The sequence below is a fragment of the Rhinopithecus bieti genome, unplaced genomic scaffold, assembly GCF_001698545.2.
Source record: "Rhinopithecus bieti isolate Rb0 unplaced genomic scaffold, ASM169854v2 scaffold_5, whole genome shotgun sequence".
Lineage (NCBI taxonomy): Eukaryota > Metazoa > Chordata > Mammalia > Primates > Cercopithecidae > Rhinopithecus > Rhinopithecus bieti.
In genome coordinates this window covers 611,668-636,904 of record NW_016802964.1, presented here as the reverse complement: position 1 = coordinate 636,904, position 25,237 = coordinate 611,668, and the positions used below count along the sequence as shown (strand labels likewise).

At 38.1% G+C, this 25,237-nt stretch overlaps 1 protein-coding gene across 1 annotated transcript in view; it reads right to left on the bottom strand.

Moving 5' to 3' along the window:
• The window catches only part of LOC108521748 (lethal(3)malignant brain tumor-like protein 4), a gene marked incomplete at its 3' end in the record, with an annotated part of 80,137 nt that overhangs the window by 40,841 nt on the left and 14,059 nt on the right, over nucleotides 1-25,237 (bottom strand). The window contains exon 4 of the mRNA XM_017862060.1: nucleotides 16,265-16,319. Within this exon, the coding sequence (XP_017717549.1) occupies nucleotides 16,265-16,319 (55 nt within the window). The remainder of the gene's footprint in view (nucleotides 1-16,264; nucleotides 16,320-25,237) is intronic.

The window sequence follows — 25,237 nt, the reverse complement described above, 5'->3', positions numbered from 1 at the left end:
ATAGTGCTATAAATGTGTGTGTGGTGTGTGTGTACGCGCACATAGCAATTTGTAAGTATATGTGAAAGTCATCATATAAATTGGGTCATCCTTGTCATTCCCAACTAAAACAGAGCCAAGAAGTCAGGGAAAAAGCACTCAGGGCACATGCCATTGCTCCAAAGATGTAGCTCTCTGCAAGCCCTGCTGCTGAAGCCACCTGCTGTAACCTAAGACCAGCTTTGCCTGATGGATCCTGAAGCAACCTGCTGGGACTCTAAGACTGGTTTTACCCACCCTGTCGTTCACCAGTCAGAGCCTGCCAGCTCCCCAAATCTTTACTAGTACCAATGAACTTTTTTTAAAAAAAGTATTACTATTATTTTATTTATTTATTTATTTTTTCCTGAGACAGAGTCTTGCTCTGTTGCCAGGCTGGAGTGCAGTGGCCTGATCTCGGCTCACTGCAGCCTCCGCCTCCTGGGTTCAAGCGATTCTTCTGCCTCAGCCTCCTGAGTAGCTGGGATAACAGGTACGTGCCACCATGCCCAGCTAATTTTTTTATTTCTAGTAGAGATGGGGTTTCACCATGTTGGCCGTGCTGGTCTTGATTTCTTGACCTCGTGATCCGCCCGCCTTGGCCTCCCAAAGTGCTGGGATTACAGGCGTGAGCTACCACGCCCCGCCTGAACTTTCCTTCAAAACAATACCTAACGTTTCCCCTTCTTATAAAACCTCCAGCCAGGCTCGGTGGCTCACGCCTGTAATCCCAGCACTTTGGGAGGCCAAGGTGGGCAGATCACTTGAGGTATGGAGTTTGAGAACAGCCTTGCCAACATGGTGAAACCCCACCTCTACTAAAAATACAAGAATTAGCCAGGCGCAGTGGCTCACGCCTGTAATCCCTGCGCTTTGGGAGGCCGAGGTGGGCGGATCACGAGGTCAGGAGATCGAGGCCATCCTGACTAACACGGTGAAACCCTGTCTCCACCAAAAACACACAAAAATTAGCCGGGCGTGGCGGCGGGCGCCTGTAGTCCCAGCTACTCAGGAGGCTGAGGCAAAAGAATGGCGTGAACCCGGGAGACGGAGCTTGCAGTGAGCTGAGATCCGGCCACTGCACTCCAGCCTGGGCGACAGAGCGAGACTCTATCTCAAAAACAAACAAACAAATAAATACAAGAATTAGCTGGACATGGTGGCACGCACCTGTAATCCCAGCTACTCGGGAGGCTGAGGCGGAAGAATCGCTTGGACCCAGGAGGCAGAGGTTGCAGTGAGCCGAGATCACGCCACTGCAGTCGCCTGGGAGTCAGAGCAAGATTCCTCCTATTTGAGAGGCGTCTTTCCCCCTCTGGTTGGAAGCTCTGTTCACAAGGGTTCTTTTCATCAGAAAGCTGAATGAAGTAATTTTTCAGCCTTCAGACTGAGGCTTCATGAAGGAACTTTTCCCCTTCTTTGGAGAAGGCAACTTATGGTCCTTCTTAGTAAGTCTGTATTTTCTTTTCCACAGGCGCTTGCATATTAATTTGACTTTTGTGTATTCGGTGCTTGCATTTTCATTGGCTTTTGTGTATTCGGCATTAAACTGAATCACCTAGATACATTTAGTTATAAATGGGCTTTCAAAGTTCAAAGGCATGCCAAGCTATTTCCTAGGACTCCAGCTGATAGCATGTTCAAACATTATAGGGATCATTTAAACAGGCTGCTTTCCTTTAAACTAAAAGACCACAGCCATAAAATTATACACTCCAAATAAGACTCATATTTCAATTGATATACAAAGCTCCACAAAAAAAATAAATAAATAAATAAAGACTCAAAGACTGCCTCACTACAAAAGACTGTCTTAAGGCTGACTCTTTCTTCTCTGGTGTTTTCCCTCCCCTTCCTAAAATCCTAAAATTTATCCTCTTTCTCCTTCTTGAAACTCAACTCCCTTTTTCCAAAACTCCTCAGCTGTCCTGGCATACTATACAAGCAAGACACTTAAAAGCCAGCAGATAGACAAGAAAATCATTTTGATCGCTGTGCTGTGTCTTAAAAGCAAAAGATGAAACTCCCATGTAAATAACACCCTCTCTACACTAAAAGGAATAGCAACATTCTTGTCTTCAAGGACAAAGAATCAAGACCAAGAAAACACTATGCAGACCTTGGTAGCCTAACTCTTAGCTTGTGGGCCTCCCCATATCATTCAGTCACATTTCACTGTTGACTATCCTTTTTCTAATGCAGGATATTAGTATCTGATTCAAACTGCTTTATCCAAAATTTGGTTCACAGCCTTTATAAGATTACCTATTTAAAGAAATCTTACCCTGGGCAACATAATGAGACCCTGTCTCTACAAAAATTTAGAAATTTGCCAGGTATGGTGGCTACATGCCTGTGGTCCCAGCTACTCAGGAGGCTGAGGCAGGAGGATCACTTGAGCCCAGGAGGTCAAGGCTACAGTGAGCTGTAGTTGCATCACTGCACTCCAGCCTGGGTGACAGAATGAGACTCTGTCTCAACAAAATAAAAGAGAAACCTTAAAGTTTAACCCCATCCCATTTTGTCAGAAAAATAATCTGGATCCAACTGTCTTTTATAAACTGGTGAGTGTACATGTTTTATAATCTCATAACTAAAATTCTAAAATAAAAGCTATACAATCTTTATGTGTATGTATATGTGTTTACAATGTGTTTATGCATATGTACATGTATTATGTTGTATACTGTGTCAACACAATAAAATGTGGCACAGTCATCAAGAAATCCCTTAAGAAATTTTATTCCAATTGATTTAAATAAATGAGTGCCCATATACAATATATGGTAATTAACCCAAATGTTTATTTTTAGTGCACATGACTTAAGTAAATCTTCGATAAATTAGAAATATCTTCAAAATTGTCAACATATATTTTTGCCTGAGCTTACTGGTCAGACAGTAAACATCTGCTAAATGTTTGAAGGTCACAACCCTGTGAACTCAGCCTAAAACAAAATGACCTTGTTTATGCAATTCTTTGATAAAGATCAATTTAATATTGTTGATTTAATAAAAACAGCTATCTTCTGAGTTATCATTAAGATACCCATGTATTCAACTTAAAGGTTTTACTTAGGTAAATACCTGGTATTAACAGGATATAAAATTGATTAATTAAAAAAAAACTTGAAATAATAACTAGCTGTAATATCTCACTTGTCATAAGTAATCCAGGTATCATAATTTTAAAAATAAATGTCAGGTAATTGTAAATGGAATACAGTTTACAAATGAAATTTTCATACAATTTAAAATACTAAATTTATATTATTATTAAATAATAAATCATTAAGTTTCTGGGTCATATCCAAATAAGATAAAAAATGAAACACATTGTTGAACTAAATATAAAGTCCCTTCTTGCCTCCTTAATTTTATAAAAAAAGAGCCAATATACTTAGGTCTAATAATCATCAAAATATAAATTTAAAGAAAAAAATTTGTATGAGAAAGAATCTTATGTAGTAAATTGTTGTCCTAAGATAAAATGATGGTTGTCCCAAAGTTTTTTTACAAAGAGAAAAATTGTAGGACTCAGACTGAGGGTTGGGGAAAATAATAAAAGTCTAAACAAGTCAAAAAAGATTTATAAAGAATGGGTCTTACGTAGGACATTTTATGCGTGACTGGGTTTAAAGACACTAGGAAAAATTTGCTCGTTTTCTAAAATTTCTAAAATTAAACGTTAGTGTAAGGGGTGCACTGATATAGGACCAGAGTCTAGTCCTCTATATTTAAAATCAGGTTTTTTTGAAGTATTGATCTGCTATTTTAAAATTACAAGAAGTTTTGATTTTATTTATAAAATCTGTTTAACGGCATCTTCTAAACCGCACGGTTCCTATTCCTAACACATGTCTTCATGAGATCCATTCAGTTTCCTAGTTTCAGGTTTACAATGTTGTCCTCTTCATTTAAAATGGTAATTTGATTTCTTCAGGTAAAGTTTTCCTTTTGAAATTTCTCAGATTCCTATCTCAGAGGTTAATCTTTGCTGTATCTCACCGCATGTGATTCATAGGTCATACATCATCGCCTTCAGCTTTTCCTCTCCTTCAGAAGGACTGAGGTGATAACTCTCTACTTCAACTTTTTTTTTTCAGATCCTGTAACTTTTCAGTACAATTCTAACTCAGCTGTTGTGGCCTGACAGTTAAATGTTTATCTTGAAGGTGTAGAAAAGCAATGGTTTCCTGCAATATAACTTGATTCTCTCCTCATGAGTTGCTACACCCATAACGTTGGACACATTTTTTCTGTGTCTGATCAAGTAACCTTTCATCAGGTTTCACTTAGAGGTTATCTTTTTGTTTGTTTGTTTGTTTTGTTTTCGTTTGTTTGAGACAAGGACTTGTTCTGTTGCCTAGGCTTGAGTGCAATGGTGTGATCGTAAGCCACAGCTTCAGCCTCTTGAGCTCAAGCAATCCTCTGGCCATAGCCTCCTGAGTGGCTGGGACCACAGACACATGCCACCACACCAAACAAAACTAATTTTGTTTATTTGGTGTAGAGACGAGGTTCCACTAGGTTGCCCAGGCTGATCGCCTGGGCTCAAACGATCGTACCACCTGGATCTCCCAAAGTGCTTGGATTACAGGCATGAGGTGCCGTGCCCAGCCTACTTCCAGGTTATCTAAATGAGCTTCCTAGAAAAAGGAACAATCAGACTGCAGAAGGTTTTTCTTTTCCTTTGTGGTAGCTTGCCTAAGAAACAGAGTTTATGTTTATATATGAAATTATGAAATATAATTTCCTGTGTTGCCTTTATTAGGTTTTTGATTACATGAAAACAAAACAACACAAAACAACAAAACAAAAACTAAGCTTTAAAAGAATTAAGGATGTTTTCCATTTAATTCTCTGTATTGCTTTTTACAGCGTTTTGATTATCACTATAACTACATGAATGACTTTAATTTTACAAGTGAACTGACTGAAATTCCTTTTTTTTTTTTTTTTTTTTTGAGACAGAGTCTCACACTATCACCCAGGCTGGAGAGCAGTGGCGCCATCTCAGCTCATCGCAACCTCCAACTCCCAGGTTCAAGCAATTCTCCTGCCTCAGCCTCCCAAGTAGCTGGAGTCCCACTACATGGTGGCATATGCCACCATGCCCAGCTAATTTTTGTGTTTTTAGTAGAGACAGGGTTTCATCATGTTGGCCAGGCTTGTCTCAAACTCCTGACCTCAGGTGTTCCACCCGCCTCGGCCTCCCAAACTACTGGGATTACAGGCGTGAGCCACCACGCCCAGCCAGCTGCAAGTTCTTGTTATCTCCCTATGGTCTAGACTAGATCCTAAATTCTTCCAGATTCATCCCATCCAACTTTCTAACATAAAATTACTAAAACAGGCACTGCTGTATTCTGAAGCCCTATATAAACTTAAACTAGATAAATTTTAAGGAACAAGTCTTGTGCCTGATGTATAGGCCACACAGAAAGTTCACCAAACTGCCCAAAGCCGTAACTAGAGACATTCAAATTGCAAACCAGGATGAGAAACTGACATTTTTCACATTGTAGACAGCTTTTATCAAGATATGGGAATAAGGCTCCCTACCACATGAGACTCTCGCCCCTTTTTCTACCTTTTTGACTTAACAAAATAATGCTGCAATTAAAATTTCACAATTAGTAAATGCTATAGGTAACCTGACAAACTCCAGCCTAAGATATCCTTTTAGTTAATCTATTTGGCAACCTTGACAATATCCCTGACACAACTGTGTATTCAAATTGTCCTGCTGATCCCTTTAGCAGAGTTATCATTGTTTGCTTTAATTCAACCCAGTCAACCACAAAAGACCCCGAACAGCCAAAGCAATCCTGAGCAAAAAGAGCAAAGCTGGAGGCATCACACTACTGACTTCAACATTTACTATAAAACTATAGTAACCAAATCAGCATGGTACTGGCATAGAAACAGACACACAGACTGACAGAACACAATAGAGAACCCAGATATAAATCCATGCACTTATAGCCAACTTATCTTCAACAAAAGGCACCAAGAACATACAATGGGGAAAGGACATTCACTTCAATAAATGGTGCCAGGGAAACTGGATATCCATATGCAGAGGAAAGAAACTGGACCCCTATCTCTCACCATACACAGAAATCAAATAAAAATGGATTAAAGACGAAAATCTAAGACCTGAAACTATGAAACTACTAGAAGAAAACTTTGAAGAAATGCTCCAGAACATTAGTCTGGGCAAAGATTTTCTTTGTAAGACCTCAAAAGCACAGACAACCAAATCACAAATGGACAAATGGAATTATACCAAGCTAAAAACTTTCTGTACAGCAAAAGAAACCATCAACAAAGTGAAGAGACAACCTACAGAATGGGAGAAAACATTTGCAGACTATCCATCTGACAAATATGTAAGGAGCTCAAGCAATTCAACACCACTAACATAGCTAGAAGAGAGTAATTCAAATATTTCTAAGCATGAAGACATATTTAAAGTGATGGATATCTCCAGTATACTAATTTTGATTTTTACAAATTATATTAATCTATTAAATTATCACATGTACTATAAACTACATACATGTAGTATGCATCAATTAAAAATAAAAAAATAAATTCAAGACAGTCATAAAATGCTACTCAATGGCCACAATAGGTTTCACCAAGTTTCTCCCATGGTGTTTCGGTTTCTTTAGTTGATTACTTTCAGAAATCGGTTTGAGGTTTTGAATCATTATTCAAACTGGATTTATTATGTTGTTGTTAATTATTTTTTGCATTATGAGTTCTACACATTGTTCTCATTTCCTGTCTAATATTTGTAAAGTCAACTCTCCTAACAGAATAATGCTAGCTCAACACCTGCAGATGACTGCTGATGCCTATGAAACTGACAAGCAGTAATTTGATGCTGGATTCCAAACAAATCTCCGAAAATTTTTCCTTCTGGCCCCTTTATTACTCAGATATGGCCCAGATCCCTGATATAGACCCCAATACCTTCCCCCCATTGTAGGACAGAGACAACTAGGACAGGTCCTAGTATCAAGGGACAATTAACCTAACTTCAAAATAGTTTGTCACCAATACTTTCAGAAAAAGACTTTGATCAAAAGGGGGAAATGTGAAAGCTGGTCACATAAACTGGGTCATTCTTGTCATAACCAACTGAGACAGAGTCAAGAAGCCAGGAGGACAAAGTACTCAGGGCACACACCATTGCTCCAAGCATATTCATCTCTGGAAGCCTGGCTGCTGAAGCCACCTACTATAACCTGAAACCAGTTTTATTTAATGGCTACTGAAACCACCTTCTCCAACTCTAAGACTAGTTTTACCCTCTGACATCACTCATCAATCAGGGCTTGCCAGTTCCCCAAAAGTTTACTAGAGCCAGGAAACATTCTTTTAAAACAATACCTAACATTTCTCCTTCTTATGAAACCTCCAACCTTCTCTTTGTTCTTCAGACATAACGAAGACCACCCAGTCTGTGTGTATACCCCAAACTATAATTCTTGCTTCCGAATAAAACATTTTAAATATAGAAATTCATCTCTATATTTTACTCAACTTCAACATATAGACATCTGTTCATAAATATAGAAACAGACTTTCCTTAGCTCTGTCCACTGAGAGGGCCTAGGAGCAATAACATCCTAATAGCAATGAACACACCTAGCCTTGGCCACATAAAAAGACCCACAGCTCTTTAGAGAAATGACTGATTCAGTGTCTGGGGCAAGGAGAGTTCAAGATAAGCCTAAAACATCTTGTGTCAGAAAACACAGAAGTGCTCAAAGAATAATAGAAACAATCAAAAGGACACCAAAACCAGCTTGAAGGGGATTCACTGGCCAAACTGGGGACAACTTTAGCATCAAAATAATGAAAAAAAAAAAAAGGATTAAAATCCACTGAATAAAATAAGAAGCCATGAGTCCATAAGGAAATAAATAAAAAGAAATTTGTTTAAAAAATGATATTTTTAGTTTTGAATTACTACCCTATAAAACACTTACTAATTCCAAAGGAAAAATTGTGACTTTATAGTGGAAAAACCTGGAAGACACTACCTTAATCAAGAAATCAAAGTTATCCTCATAAATGGAACATACCGAAATCATGTGTCATCTACTATGAAGCAGTGGCGGGAGAAGCATCGCTCCCGTGATATTTCCCCCAAGATACATAACCTGAATTTCATCATAAGGCAGGATCAGGCACATCCAAACTGAGAGACATTTTACCAAATAATTGGCCTGTAATCTTCAAGAGTGTCCAGGTCATGAAAGTTCAGGAAAGGCTGAGGAACCGTTCCGGATTGAGGAGACTGGATATACACAACAACTTAATGTGACATATGATTCTGAGCTGATCCTTTTACTACAAAGGATGTTACTGGAGTCCCCGGTGAAACTTGAAATGAGGCCTGAAGCTTGGATGGCAGTAATGTGTCAATGCTAAGTTCCTGCTTGGAAAGGTTGGCTGTACTGTGGTTGAGCAGGGCATGTTCTTATTTGTAGGAAATACATAATCATGTATTGGGGGTGATGAGGTATCAGATTGACAACTTACTCTCTCATTCAAGAATAAAAAAAATCTTTGTCCTGTACTTGCAGCCTTTTTTAATAAGTTTGATATAAAAAGTTTCCAAACTTTACAAAATATCAATTAAGAAAGGAGAACAAGAGTACTCTGTGGCGCTGAGAGAGAGAGCCCAGGGAGATGAAGCAGACATGTAAAATAGGCATGTCAGCAAATGAGCTCGTGCTCCAAATATTTCACATGAGAAGTTTAGGTCTGAGCGAACATTAAAATGCCCCAAAGTGGCAGCTTCAACTGCAGCAGCAAAAGGTAATTATGCTGAGCAAAAATCAAATATGCTTTAAAAAATCAAGCACGGTAACGAAAAGAATCCTTTGATTCAAACTCAAAATGAAACAGAAACCTCTGGCTTTAGGAAGAGAATGAGCAAAACCCACAGGAAGGAAGATGGGGATGTTTACTCAGCAGGAGATGGTGTCTGGCCACCACCAGGCCCTCCCTACATAAGTGCACTGCCTACAGGGCTTGAAGCCTTCACAGATGTCTCCACTAGAACTAAGTGCTGCTCTGTGACATTGTCTTTTTGCTCAATCCATCAAAAAAACAGAGTACTCAGTCCCTTTTCCAGAGTTCAGCACTCTCATTATCCACCAGGGACCTCTAATCACAGATGTAGGAGAGACTTAGTATTGTCTTCAGAGGGGGTTCCTCTGTAGGATGGGATGAAGACGTTCATAATCTGAAGGCGTCACAGGAAGTTATTTAATAAGGCAAAATTTTTAACACGGTGTTTGCTTTCATATATCAAAGAATTCCTCCTGGCACCTAAAAACTGTCTTCATAAAACAGCCTTTATGAGGCCAGGCGCGGTGGTTCAAACTTGTAATCCCAGCATTTTGGGAGGCTGTTATGGACAGATCACGAGGTCAGGAGTTTGTTACCAGCCTGGATAACACAGTGAAACCCTATTTCTACTAAAAATACAAAAATTATCTGGGCATGGTGGTGGACACCTGTAATCCCAACTACTTGGGAGGCTGAGACAGGAGAATTGCTTGAACCCAGGAGGCGGAAGTTGCAGTGAGCCAGGATCGTGCCACTGCACTCCAGCCTGGGCAACAAGAGTGAAACTCTGTCTCAAAAAAAAAACATATATATATACACACACATGTACACATGTATATATATATGTATATATATGCATATATATATGTGTGTGTGTGTATATATATAGCCTTTATGAATACAAGCACTTGTCCTATCTTTGTGCTTTACACAGTTTGATTCCTTGATGCCATTATTGATTGACTCCAGGAAGAAAATGAACATGTTCCTTCCCTTTATAAGCATCTTTATTCCCAGCACAAATTCACCCAAAAGGGACAGAATCCCATTAAGGGGGGCCTTAAATCAGAAAAGTTGAAAGCTTAGCTCATTTATAAACCAGTATCAAGAGCAAAGAAATTATTTGAAAATACATACTGAAAACTACTTGTCAGAAAGTAGTGTTTTCATTAAAATGCATGTGGAGGCTTCAATTATTGAAGTGCCCCTGCAAAAAGTTATTTACTTAGAAAGAAGTCCCCCGTTAATCCTCCACTGAGTGTCATGGCTCAGTGGAAATATAATTCTTCAGGTTCAAAGTAGCTGATATGGGTTGGATCTGTGCCCCCACAAAATCTCATGTACAACTGTAATCTCCATTGCTGAAGGTGGGGCCTGGTGGGAGGCGACTGGATCATGGGGGCAGAGTTCTCATGCATGGTTCAGCCTAAATAACTGTTTACTTAATGATAGTAAATGGCATCTGTATTAATAGGAATTGAATAAAGTAAAACTGATTTGGTTTTCCCCTTTTTATTGTTGATACCCATTCTTAGGTAAGGAATTACCTCAGTGGGAATGGACAGGTCCTGCACAAAGTTTAGAAAATACTGACATTAGATCCACTGACATATAATTACTTTGAAAGAAAGTGCTTCTGTCATTACACCCAGGAAGTAAACTAGCTTCTGCAACAAAAGACTCCAGGATAATAGTCAAGGAATCATCTTTGAAGCTTGTAGAATCATTTAATAAGCCATATCCCCCAGCACCAAAACTACCCCCTGATAATAAGTTAAGCACTTTTAGAAGCTGTCCTTCTTCAGGCCTTTTAGCTAATTAATACTCTAGAGCTTTAGTAAATTATGACTTCAGTGTAGTAAATGATCGATTTTATTGGTCTGATTGGACATAATTCTATGCCTTTTTAAAAGACATCTAACTTAGGGAGGAGAATTGGCATATTATATAACTGAATTTTTTTAAAAAACCAAATTTTCCTAGGATATGCTGAGAAAAAATAAAATAGGAGAAAAACACAAAATGAGAAAAGTTAAGAAGATACTGAGGTTTTGAAGGAGTCAGGCAGAAGAAAGACTCTCCAGGCAGAGAAAGCACTTCTTCAGACAGTAAGTTCTCAACCGCATGTTCTGTACAGCTGCAGTGAAGCAGACAGGGGTCCTGGTGGCAGGTGACAAGTGCCAGGTGGTGAGGGGTCTCCAGCAACATTCTAGGGAAGGGGGGTTATGAGGCACTCTAGTAACAGAATTTCAGATAAATCTTAGTTGGGGAGGAGAGGATACAGAAAGACTGAAAAGTGACCAGGAACTAATCAAAGGTGGGGAGACATTAATTGATAAAAGATGTCAAGAAGGACGAGTTGAGAAAAGGCATTTGGGTTGGAGTCAGAGGTAAATGGGAGGGAGGAGTAAAGACGTCTCCAGGACTCTAGTTTGACTACAGGTTGATGATGGTGCTACAGGATGAGGGATTATAGGAGAAGCAGACTGAACACTGGGGAACAAAGGTGAGTTCAGTTTTAATGTCTAAGTCCATCTTCAAGTAGAAGAAAAATAAGAGCATGAAGGCTTTCATTGATTTGGGAGGTTCTTGGTTCCATTAATTAACACAATATTAGTGACTATGAGGCACTGGTAAGGTACACAAGAATAGTTTCAGTGCAGTGATGATTGTGGACACAGATGGTGAGGACATGGTGAGTTGATGGCAGATAAGGAAATATTGTAGCTCTTAAGAAACTTAGATGCTACTGGCGACTTCTGGGCATGAGAGAACAAAACAAGAATATACAGTAGAAGAAACCTACATGCAATGCTAAATAAAAGTGATGTTCTGGACTGTCTTGGAACAGAAAAAGGACATTAGTAGAAAAACGTGATATCTGAATGAAGTCTATAGTTTAGTGAATAGTGATGTACCAGTGTTACTCAGTTCTGACAAATGTTGCATAGTCATCTAAGATGTTAATGTTAGGAGAAACTGGGTGAAGGTACACAGGACTATTTCTGCACTATATTTGCAACTTTTCTAAAATTTTCCAAAATTAAAGTTTACTTAGAAAATCTAAGAACAGATATTCCAACAATACTCCCTATTCTACAAATTAAAGTTTTAGTTCAGGAATTTCTGAATTTCTTTTTTAATAATATTTGTCTGATTACAACATGATTAAATATTAATTGTAATATAATAATTAGAAAATATACTTTTTATCTAACAATTTAGAGATAATAATTGTTAACATCTTTTCTTACTCTACAGATAAGTGAATTCTATTTAGCCATCATTTAGACCAATCCCCTGGGGGTCTCTTCCCCTTAATATTTTATTATAAGCTTTTCTCCTCATGTAATTTAAATTTTTTCAAGGCATTTAAGTGACTATATACTTATCTACACACAATGTTGTACCTATTCCTAAGTTGTTGGACATTTGAATTATTAATATTTCCAACATTTCATTATTTACAAATAGTACCACAATGACTATCACATGCATAAATGGAATGCACATGCTGATATCATTAGGAGAAATGTCAAAAAGTGGACTTGAAGGAAATGTTTACTCAGCACTTTTGATAAATACTACCGGTATGTCCTCCAAACAACAGAACCAAAGTCTACTCTCAGTAGCAGTATGCCAAGACTCAGTCTCCCCCATCCCACCAGCAAAGAGTATGAGCAGTTTTTTAAAAATGTCATTAATTTGGTAATTTAAAAAATATCATCACTACTTTTAAATTTATGTTTCTTTGCTTTTAATGAGACTATTTTAATATATTCATTTTAGCCACTTTGATTTCTTCTCATCTAAATTACCTGTTTATGCCCTTTGCCTGTTTTTGGACTGAGATCTTGTATATCTCATTTTTTTTTCTAATTCCTCTATCTATTACTGACCTTTTATTAGCTATAGTTGTGGATAATATTTGCTAATTTGTTGTTTCCCTTTTAATCTTGTTTATTATGAGGTTCTTTAATGTACAGAGTTTAATTTAGATATGCATACATTTAATTTTCTTTTACAATTTCTTATATTCCTTCCATGTTTATAAAATCCTCACCACCAGGGTCAGGCACGGTGGCTCACGCCTGTAATCCCGACACTTTGCCAGGCCAAGGCAGGTGGATCATCTGAGGTCAGGAGTTCCAGACCAGCCTGGCCAATATGGTGAAACCTCATCTCTACTACAAATACAAAAAATTAGCTGGGTGTGGTGGCGGGCACCTGTAATCCCAGCTACTCCGAAGGCTGAGGCAGAAGAATCACTTGAACCTTGGAGGTGGAAGTTGCAGTGAGCCGAAATTGTGCCACTGCACTCCAGCCTCAGCAACAAGAGGGAAACTCCATCTCAAAAAATAAATAAATAAAATAAAATAAAATAAAAAAACACCTCACTGCCCCAACACTCAACCAAATAAATATTAATACTGTGTTAGTTAAAAAGAGCACTTCTACATTTAGAAGGAGAGAAGCCAGATCACTTGTTCAACTGAATAAATCAGTTGTTTTTATTTTAGCGATTCAAATGTAAAGGCATATAGGTCTGGGATTACATGGTGATTGGCAATACTAATTCTAAAATTTAATCACACACAATCATTAACAAGTAATACTGAAACAAGCCTTCTCTTAGAGCTATCTTAGTTAAGATTTTAGAATTACTATGAACAGTTTATGTCAGAGTTTCCAAAAGAATCAAAAACTTAATCTCAGCATGACTATGTCAGGTTAAATCTAGTTCAGCCAGTCCCCAAGAACACAGAGGGGTGTAGTAGACACTATTAATACTTTAAATATTAGCAGTTATTTTTTTCCCGCCCCATTTCTAATCAAGATTCTAGTTTTCTCTGCCTTTGTGTTAATAGCTACAAAGAAAGAAGAATGTTAATGTAGAAAGAACATAAAGCAAACTGAGTACAGGCTTCAGAACTTGTTAGATGTGGGTTCAAATTCTGCATCCACCACTAACTAGTTAAGTTTACCTCACATAAGTCAAATGGCCTCTTCAAGCTTCACCAGCTGTAACACAGGCTTCAGTATCAGTCGCACAGACTGGGCACTCAATAAAATGTTTTAAAAATGATTTCCAAAGAAACACATGCTTGTTATAAAATCATTACTAAGAATTAAGGTTTATTTTGCAATATAATTTTTTTTTTTGATACAGGATCTCACTTTGTGCCCCAGGCTTGAGTGCAGTGACAGGATCTTGGCTCACTGCAGCCTCGACCTCCTGGGTTCAAGCTATTCTCCTGCCTCAGCCCCACAAGTAGCTGGGACTACAGGCGCACACCACCAGATCCGGTTAATTTTTTTGCATTTGTGGTAGAGATGGGGTTTCACCATGTTGCCAAGGCTGGTCCTGAACTCCTGAGCTCAAGAGATCCACCTGCCTTGGTCTCCCAAAGTGCTAGGATTATGGGCATGAGCCACCATGCCTGACCTATTTTTCAACACAATTTTCTGTTCACATATAAATATATTATGTGCACATATACAGTTCTGTGGGGTTTTTGTTTAGTATTTTCTTTTGTTACTATTTCTAAGACATGAGGTAAGAGACTAAATCTATTTTGTTTTATAAGCAACCTCAATAAAAGATTAAACTATTTTCATGGAGAAAATCCCCATTATAATGCTAGGACAATAAACAATTTGGAAATCAGTTCCTTTTCCCACTAAAATGGTAAAATATAAATTACCTCAAAAAGCCCTCAAATCATCCAATTCTCATTACAACTAGCAGTTCATAGCATCTATATACACACGCCAAATCTCAACCTTTTTCTAAACATTTATTATGTTCTACAGCTGGGGAAAACAGGAACAATACAATATCAAATTTGAAGAGGAGTCAGCCACAGTGCGAACTTTTGACAGTGGACCATTAACTATAAAACAAGTCCAACAATGAAAAAACACAGCAAAAAGTTACTTTCTGTTAAAACTGAAAAGCTTCCAACTGGACCCTCCCAGACCTGTTAAAAACAAGAAAAAGTAAATGAAACTGAAAAGCTATTTGAGATAAATATATACCTGGATGTAATAAAACTGTAAATACTAAATCAGTAAAGACTGTTAGTTTGAGAGACTGAATAGTTTTACACTGTTGGCCTCAGTCTGCTTTTCTTTTTCTAGAGTAAATGTTTCGACCACAGAATAAAAGAACCTAAAACAATTTACATTAGTGTGAAAATATAGCTGCAGGCGAGATACAACAACATCATAAATCACAACCTCTCTCTGAGAAGAAAAAAATTGTTTTAAAAAACCCCTGCTGTTAGGGCCAGGTACAGTCCAAACTCATTTCTAAAATCCCAGTGTTATATAACTGAAGTACATTTTGATGGAACTGAACATCAAGTTATATAATTATCAAACTACTGCATTCTGTTTTGATTTTTCAGCAAAGAACATGACAGGCCTGGGGACGCAGCAAGAGAAGAAAATAAATTGAAAGCACCACCCATTCGTTTATAATTTTAAAATAGCTTTTATTTTTAAAATCATCTAGGGAGAAAAATCACAAATTCTCAATATTGCATCCCAAGACTAAGACATAGAAAACGGTCTTTTAAAATCTCAATTCTTATTTGTCATTTTTTTCAAGGTATTTTTAGGTGTTTCCATTATTTAAAAACAGACACAAAAGCTTACTCAACAAAATGTTAAGGTACTTTAAAAGTTAATTAGAGGAGCATTATGATATTTATATGCTTCCTTTCCATAGACAATAGCACAAATGTTGTCGGACATTCTACTACATTTGATAAAAAATTTAGTAACAGCTGTCTGCTTGTATAGCAATAATCACAAAATATGTGGAACATATATTCCCAGAAAATCGCATCTTCATCTGTTGGCTTAAATTGAAAGCATCAGAGAATGAGTTGAATATGAAAAGGCTATTATCTAAAACCTATTGACGTATTAATAACCATAATGAGGAGTATTCACTTTAGGGCAAATGCACAATCTCCTCTAAAACATGACTTTAACACAATGCAATCATTAGAAGATCACATCAGTCTGGGAAAAGCTCACACAAAGGATTATTAAAAACCTAGATAGCATCTCTTTGTTTTCTTCTTCACAGAGAAAATTTACAAATATGTTGTTTTATTTAAAGCCTTTTAAAAGGCAAATAAAAGAGATAACAAGAGCTTCAGACATTTTTGAAACATATATTTGAAAACCTTAGATGACCCTGATAAAAACTGCAGGAGTATGCAATACCCTGAATAAATGGTAGATACTATTATTACATATGTAAATTAGGAAACCTAAAACAACTAAGCAATCTAATAGAAATTCGCTTCAAAGTTGCTCCCCGTGAACTCACACTGTAAATATTGGTGATAATTACCGTGACTCAAAGGGGTTGTCCCATTCTTGGGCTTCTTTTCTTCTTCAGCTTGCTCCTAGAATACAGAAAATGGGGTTTAGATGCTATTTCTGGACAATTTTCGGAAACACTGAAAACTAATGTTCATTTTTGCAGGAAGGAAGGTTATGAAGATCCTTGTCACTGAGGGGGACAATACACACAGTACTCAGAGCCTTCCAGTGGGTGCCCAGGAGGGGCACACATGATCCATTTGGATGTGGAAGGAATTCATTAAAAGTATTGTTTCTGGCTAAAATATAAGAGACAGGAAGCTTCGATAACAGTTAATATTGAGGTTGACACAGGTACCTTCTCTGAGTGGATCCCTGGGCCTGGCAGTCACACAGGAGTGGCTGACAGAAGAGGCTTGGTCCACGCTGAAGCCAAACCCTCCATCCTACTTTTGCTTTCAGCCTATCTGGGTCTACTACAGTTTGTAAGTACTCAGTTAAAATGCTTTCATGTTAACCAAACTGACCTTCATAGAATGGACAAGTGACTTCAAAGATTTCTGAAAAGAAACCATAAATTGTGTACGATGAACAATACAAGCAGACGCAGCAAGCAAGATGGTGCAGCCTCTCCCCATGGCACAGGCAAGGCAGGCTCTAACTGCAACTCTCAAAGGAACACTTCCCATTCAACGGAGACTAGGAAAGTGGCTTCTTTTATGAAAGATATGATAACAAAGAGCACTTTGAAAGTGGGTATCCAGATATGTGTCTTACTTACATCATTTTGTGGCCATCAAAATATATTCCACCTATTAAAAATTCGTGGCCAGCCACGGTGGTTCACACCTGTAATCCCAACACTTTGGGAGGTCAAGGCAGGCAGGTCACAAGGTAAGGAGTTCGAAACTAACCTGCCCAACATGGTGAAACTCTGTCTCTACTAAAAATACAAAAAAGAAAAAATAAGCTGAACGTGGAGGCGTGCGCCTGTAATCCCAGCTACTTGGGAGGCTGAGGCAGAAGAATTGCTTGAATCTAGGAGGTGAAGGTTCCAGTGAGCCAAGATCGTGCCACTGCACTCCAGTCTGGGTGGCAGAGTGAGACGCTGTCTCAAAAAAATAAAAACTTGTAATAATTATGTACTTAAAAATTGGGAACAGAATTTCCCAGTTTTAAAATATTTTAAATGAAGGGTTTCAAGCAGGCTTTGAACTTACTTTTGGAAACATAAATATACAACAGCTTTTTGGGTTTGTTTTTTGTTTTTGAGATGAAGTCTCGCTCTGTTGCCCAGGCTGTAGTGCAGTGGCACAATCTCGGCTCACTGCAACCTCCACCTCCCAGGTTCAAGTGATTCTCCTGCCTCAGCCTCCAGCTGGGATTACAGGTGCACACCACCACACTCGGCTAATTTTTGTATTTTTAGTAGAGATGGGGTTTCACCATGTTGCCCAGGCTGGTCTTGAACTCCTGACCTCAAGTGATCTGCCCACTTCGGCCTCCCAAGGTGCTGGGATTACAGGCATGCACCACCACGCCTGGCCCATATGGAATAGTTTTCATTACTTTCCAAGAACAACTAATTATCATCAGAGAATGTGAAAATTTAGCAGCTGATTTACACAAAACTTTTGCTGAAAATGAGTACTATGATTTAGTAAGTCTGACTAACAAATATTTCTTCAATCTATTCCTGTACAGTTTGGGGATAGATTTCTTTAAGTTATGGCTAGTGTGGCTGTCAGTCCCAGTCAGAACGGGGCAGACCTGTTCATAGCACTTTGAAAAGCCCCACATCTGGGGAAACTCCTTAGTCCTAGGCAAGTGAGGAGGCTTGGTCACCCTAGCTTTGACAACCATAAAAACCAAGTCTAAAAAAAATAGACTGCACATTTGGAAGGCTGAGGCAGGAGGATCACCTGAGGTCAGTAGTTCGAGACTAGCCTGGCCAACATACTGAAACCCTGTCTCTACTACAAATACCAAAAGTTAGCCGGGCGTAGTGGCGGGCACCTGTAATCCCAGCTACTCAGGAGGCTGAGACAGGAGAATTGCTTGAACCCGGAAGGCAGAGGTTGCAGTGAACTGAGATCACGCCATTGCACTCCAGCCTGGGCAACAAGACCAAAACTCCGTCTCGGAAAAAAAAAGAAAAAAAAAAACACATACAGACTGCACATAATGGTATCACAAAGCTCTAAACCAGGTTTTCAAAAACGAATCATGTATACTAATAGTTTAATGACAGCAAACTAGTTTTTAACTGATGAAATAAATACTATTAATTTCATTTTTGTACCTTTTCTTAGTTCCTTTTTTAAGCCTATGGCTTTAAGGCATAAAAGACAATTTGTATAGTAACAAATCGTATCAGTGTCTTTGTTGTCTTTCATCCCAAAACATAGCCTGGTACCTAGTCTAGGTCAATGAATACTTGATGAATGAAGGCAAGAATGAAAGGTTCAAAAACAGTATTTTTCTGCCTGGTAGATTTCACATCCAAAGTTATCATGGATATCTTTGTGCAATTAACAAAATAACATGCTGCTAAAATGTACTATAAGCCAGTGTTTCTCACACTTTAACATGCATTGGAATCATCTGGGAATCTTAACTAAAATGCAGATCTTGATTCAGTGGCTCTAGGGTAGGGCCTTAGATTACAGATTCCAACAAGCTCCCAGCAGATGCTACTGCCAAAAGCATACGGCCCTCACTGTGAGTGGCAAGGCTACCACCTTTTAGCAGGGCATGCAGTGGGAGTGGAACAGTCATGCAATCATATCTACCCTGTTCTACTGCAAGTGAGATGACGAACTGCTGCCTTGGGTCTAATTTCCCATGGTAGCACTTTACCCCAGTTCCACCCCTGTTCATTCACTCAATACACAGGAAATTTACATATGTAATTCAAAACAAAGAGACTCTCTTCTACTGCAAAACCTAAAACAGTAAAAATAAACAGCATTCGAGAGTTGATTATGTTCACACTACAGCTACTGAAGCATTTTTATAATCACTGTATCGTTCAAAATAAAAGAAATATATAATATGCTATCTGTCACTCAGTGAGTGTTGATTCACACTTCTTTATTTGCTACTGAAATTCTGCCTAGAAAGAAAAAACTATTCCACACAAAAACATTACCTCTTACTTTGGATTTAAATTGCCCAAGCTTCCAATGTCTGTATGTTCTTTAGTTGGATCAAGGTTATAGACAGGTAAACATACACATATATACATGAAAGGTTATATTGTGTATATCAGAATAAACATATATAACTATAACATAGTGACCTAAGTTTAAACAATTTTGCACATGGAAAAGTATTTAGTATCATATGATAGAGCAGGGAAAATGCTGATTTTAGGGCTAGGTGACCTAAGGTCAAATCTCAACCCACCACTAAAAGCTATTTAACTTTGAACAAATGACCTACATTCTCTAGACCTGATTTTTCTCTTCTGTTAAAATAAAGAAATTGGACTAAATGTTCTCCAAAGTTCCTGCTAGCTTTAACATTCTTTGCTTCTGTCTAGCTAATTAATTATTTCATAAAGGTAATAAATCTACACTGCTATTAATGAACAGAGAATGAATTTTAAAAAACAAAAGAAAAAAATTAGCACTTTATCTTATCCTTGCAGACAGACCACTAAAGGAAATCAATACAAATTGCGAAAAATGGAACCATTACTGCGATTTCTGAGGTTTCAAACTTTAATTCTAAAACTGAAAATAAAGTTCCAGAAAAAAATAGTGTTCTGCAAAAAAGGGAGATAATGGTTTAAGGAACATAAAGTAAGTCTCTGCTATGGTACATTTCCATTCACCAGTTTAAAATCCATCATTTTGGAAGAGAGGATTATGAAGTGGGAAAATAACCAAAAAGGCTTAATGTTCTGTTCCCTCCTGCTGGCACTGGATGCATCATATGCTTTTACTACAAGGCACAGTGACGTTTCCTAATTAATTAGTGTCTACATTTCTCTGTCTATGAATTCCAATCAAGGGAACAAAACGAAGGATTTTCAGCTACTGACTTGGGTTTGGCAATTTCCATGCATCACCTTGAAACTGCCAGATAATGCCCCTTTGCTCTCCTTTGCTGTCAGACCAAAGACTCCTGAACACTCAAGGATTTTTGAGAACCCTGCTGTTCTTGTTCCATAAGAACCTGCGATCTGTGGCCCAGAGGGTGATACACATTGGTTTTATGAACTGTAGAAAACAGTGAAATCCTATTTAAGAACCCCAGTGACAAATGGCTATTTGAATTTCAACTGCAGGTTAAAGTCCACTTTTCAACTTCTTTTTTGCTCTAATCCAATGTGGGGTATAAACTGAAGATACATAGAATTTGCCTTTGGGATAAAAGTACAGAAATGTGTGGGACTTTTCTCCATTGCTCTACTGGAATTCAGACACACTCAGGGAGAATGAAATGCTTCCATTTTGTTCAAATACTTGATAATATAACTACAGTCTCCAAATGAAATCTCTCTAAAGTGTTTGCTAAGACACATACAAAACAAAACGTGAAAAATCTAACATAGCCTTATAAACACCACCTTCTCATGGTTTTTACCATCTGTAAGTGAATTTTACTGGCTGTTGTAAACTGACATCAGTCTTCTATGAGGCAACAAAATGTAAAAAATTAACTATTACTTAAAAATAGAAACCAAAATAAACTCACCCCAAACATTTTTTCAGTATCTATTTAAGGATGTTACAGAAAGATCGCATTACCCTCTGCAAACGTTGAGGTCAACCATGACCCCTTATGTCATTCTTTAAAGGCCAGTGGTCACCACTGCAAGTACAACTTCCTCCGCTCGGCCATCAAGCGTCACCAAGTGTGACCAGCAGATCTACCCCAGTCACCCTGCAATCTAATTGCACACCAAACTTTATCCTTACTGAAACGGAAAGACCGGTAAAGATCTTGCAATCTAAGACTGTTGTTCTACAGACAAAGAAGCTGAGCCCAGCCCGGTGAAGTGACTTGTCTTTGGCCACGCAGTTAATGAGCAGCACAGCAAAGAATAAAACCTGAATCTCCTGACCCATGCCCCAACCCCACCCAATGCTCATCTACTAACACTGCCAATAGCAACATCTGCTCCAATCAGGTAAGTCATTAAGGTCCTGCCATATACCACAGACGTCACCTTCTCTTCCAACCCCATATCTTTGCTCATGCTGCCTCCTTAAGGGGCCCAGATAACTCCCGCTCTCATCCCTCAACTTTCTTAGCTCTCAAGGTTACAGAGCATCTAGATGTTAATATATTAAAAAGTTATATGGCCAATCGCAGTGGCTCACACCTATAATCCCAGAACTTTGGGAGGTCGAGGCGGGCAGATCACGAGGTCAAGAGATCAAGACCATGCTGGCCAACATGGTGAAACTCCATCTCTATTAAAATACAAACAAAATTAGCTGGACGTGGTGGTGCACACCTGTAGTCCCAGCTACTTGGGAAGCTGAGGCAGGAGAATTGCTTGAACCGGGAGACAGAGGTTGCAGTGAGACGAGATTGCGCCACTGCACTCCAACCTGGTGACAGAGCAAGACTCCATCTCANGTTACAGAGCATCTAGATGTTAATATATTAAAAAGTTATATGGCCAATCGCAGTGGCTCACACCTATAATCCCAGAACTTTGGGAGGTCGAGGCGGGCAGATCACGAGGTCAAGAGATCAAGACCATGCTGGCCAACATGGTGAAACTCCATCTCTATTAAAAATACAAACAAAATTAGCTGGACGTGGTGGTGCACACCTGTAGTCCCAGCTACTTGGGAAGCTGAGGCAGGAGAATTGCTTGAACCGGGAGACAGAGGTTGCAGTGAGACGAGATTGCGCCACTGCACTCCAACCTGGTGACAGAGCAAGACTCCATCTCAAAAAAAAAAAAAAAAAAAAAAAAAAAAAAAAAATTTTTTTTTTTCCCATTTGGTTTTCCCGGGGGGGGTTAAAAACATTTTTTTTAAAAAAAAAAAAAAAAAAAAAAGTTGTATTCTCTCAGATTGGATTTACCAGGTTGGATTTAAAAGCTATTTGTTACAACAGAATAACAATGCATTCAAGATAAATATCTTAGATACTCTTCATCCTTCAAGGTCAGACTCAAGCTCCCAATGACTCTACCTTTCTCTGAAGGGTGACCATACCTTAGAGCACTAATGTGTTACATATGTACTTAGTTGTTCTCCATTACTCTACATAAGTTAGTTTTCCTTTATTCAGCAATACTCTAAGATCCTTTTGAGAATGAAAAATGTCTCATATTTCTATCTCTCAAAGTTCATCACTCACTATTTAGATAAAGATCTATTGATGTTAAGATGTTCACAGGGAGAGGGAGAATGGGAATTAACATTTTTTCAGTATCAAATATTTTATATACACAGAGATCATATATTTCATTCTTATATATTCAAACAAAATTTCCTTTTTCATCTGTGAAACTTGCATTTTTATGTAGGAAATTTGAAATTTCACAGCCTGTATATTATTTTGGCGTTTTGTGCCCAGAACACTCACATACACACTAGGCATAAATGAAATAACCCTGAAAAAAAATACTTCATTTCCCCAATCACCATATGCCTACACTTTGCTAGTCAATTCTAAAGCAAGCTGGTGAGCAGAAAAAGCTAGCAAAGGGCACCAAAAATGACACTTATCTTTGTGTTAGAAGTTGTGAAAATACAAAATATGTCAAGGAGTCTAAAAGGACAGAGAAAAACCCTCTTCAAGTCTGCAGCAGCACTACAGGGACCAGATCATAAACAGAGGTTTACCCATATGGTAGAAATAAAGATGTAAAACATAAAATAAATTCCAAGGAAAAGAGGCACTCTCTCAGAAGTGTTAGGGAGAGGATGCACTAGGGCAATCTCTTTGGAGGATGATATGGAGTGGTTTATCAACATTGTAAACGAGCACACCCTTTGGTACAATCATTTCACTGCTAAGATAGTACTTATGAATGAACTGCAAAAGCATTCATATATAAAAAGGATATATGAATAAGAACATTGGATATAACATGATGTATCACCACAGAAATTAAAATAATCTAAATGTTCACAGTAGGGCACTGTTAAAATAAATTATGGCACATTCATAAAATGAAATACTACGTAGCACTGAAAAGAATAAAACCTGTATCTCCAAAACATTCATAATTAAGTGCAAAAAAAAGCAAGATGCAAAACAACAAGCAGAATGTGAGTGCATCTGGGATGTGTGTATGTATGTGTATAGGTGCATAAAAGGTTTGGAATTTTTAGCTGTTGTTTTTTTCTTTTCTATGTAGACATACGAGAAACTGTACACAATGGTCACATGGTTAGGAAAATATTTAGGGGTTTAGGGTATGTGTGAGGGGATACGATAGATAATTTAATTCTTACTTTACTGCCTGTCTGTACTGTTTGATTTTTTAACCATATGCCTATGTTCTGAAAAGCATTAGAAAATATTTTTTTAATTCTATCTAGAAATACATAGAAAATATTAGTCTAGAAATATTCATTGACAGATATTAATATTATCATCTAAAATTATTAGATATCCAAGGTATGAAATTACTATCTCAGAAGAAAATGTTCAGAAACACCCAACTGTACATTTGCTTGATGTTTTATGTGCATGATCTGCCAATGGGATATTACTTAGTTGACTAAAAATGTCACTTGTAAACCAGAAGGGTAACACACAAAATAAAGGATGTTACCAATATGTCAAGGAGTCTAGCAAAATTCAAGCGTGACTCAACCCTTCTTTCCACAGTGAATGCAGCCCCAGGTGTGAATACAGCCTACTGTATTAAACTGTTAAATTTGACTAATGAAAACGAACATTGTTACTGGCAATGAGCCCCAAACTGACAGTGCAACATGGACTAAATGTGCATCTTTTCAATGATATGTGAACATGCTTTAAAATAATATGTCCCAAACATCTCAAAAGGTAAACTAAGAATATGGCCCTTTAAAATATTATTTTGTTACTAATGATTGAAAAAATTCATTTGCATGGAGATGTCATTAAGCACCAGGAACATCATTTAACAGATATTTTTGAAAATCTAGCTATACAAGCCCTGCACTGAAAGCGTATCTCAGTGTTAAGAACTGCTGGAGTCCAATAAGGGGAAAATTCCAATGTGGGGTAGAAATAACAGTAAACAAGTTAGAAACTGAGTTGGTCTTTAAGAGGAAATTGGGATTTTTGTTAATGCAGAAGAGGCAAAAGTTTAAATACTCAGATTGTAGAGTACTAAGATAGGGTGGTAACAATCTCAGCAGCTTAAAGAGAAATGATACTGACAATTAATATAAAATATGTGTGGATGGGGGAAGGTGGTCTCAAATGTTAAACAAAAAAATTTAAGAAAAATATTGATTAACTGTAACATGACTAGCAGGTAAGATGCATCTGGCCACTTCCCTAGGACAATGGTTCTCAAACATGAGTGGGCATCAGAATCACCTGGATTGTTAAAACAGATTGCTGGGCCCCACCCCTAAAGTAGCTGATTCAGAAGATCTGGACTGGGGCCAAGGAATCTGCATTTCCAACAAACCTCCAGGTGATGCTGATGCTGCTGGTCCAGGGACCACATGTGGAGAAGTACCCAGAATAACTCTGAACACATCAAATCCTGAGTCTCATGCTCTCATTCCTCAGAGGACACGACACAGCAGAACACTAACAACGGCATCTTCACCTAAGCCAAGACAGATGCAGGCCTGCTCAAGTCTGGCCCAAGACACCTCTTAAATAGCAAGTTCTTCCCTTATACATTTAGAGCTCTAAACTCTCCTGGAACTGATCTAAGAAAAGCAAGCAATCTGGACTCAGGGAACTGGCCCCTTGCCCAGTGTTAATCACCCTATTGCCCAGTGAGGCTAATCCTGAGGGAATGGCTCCAGAGTTTGACATAGACCTATTCTGAACACCTTGAAACCAACCTCAA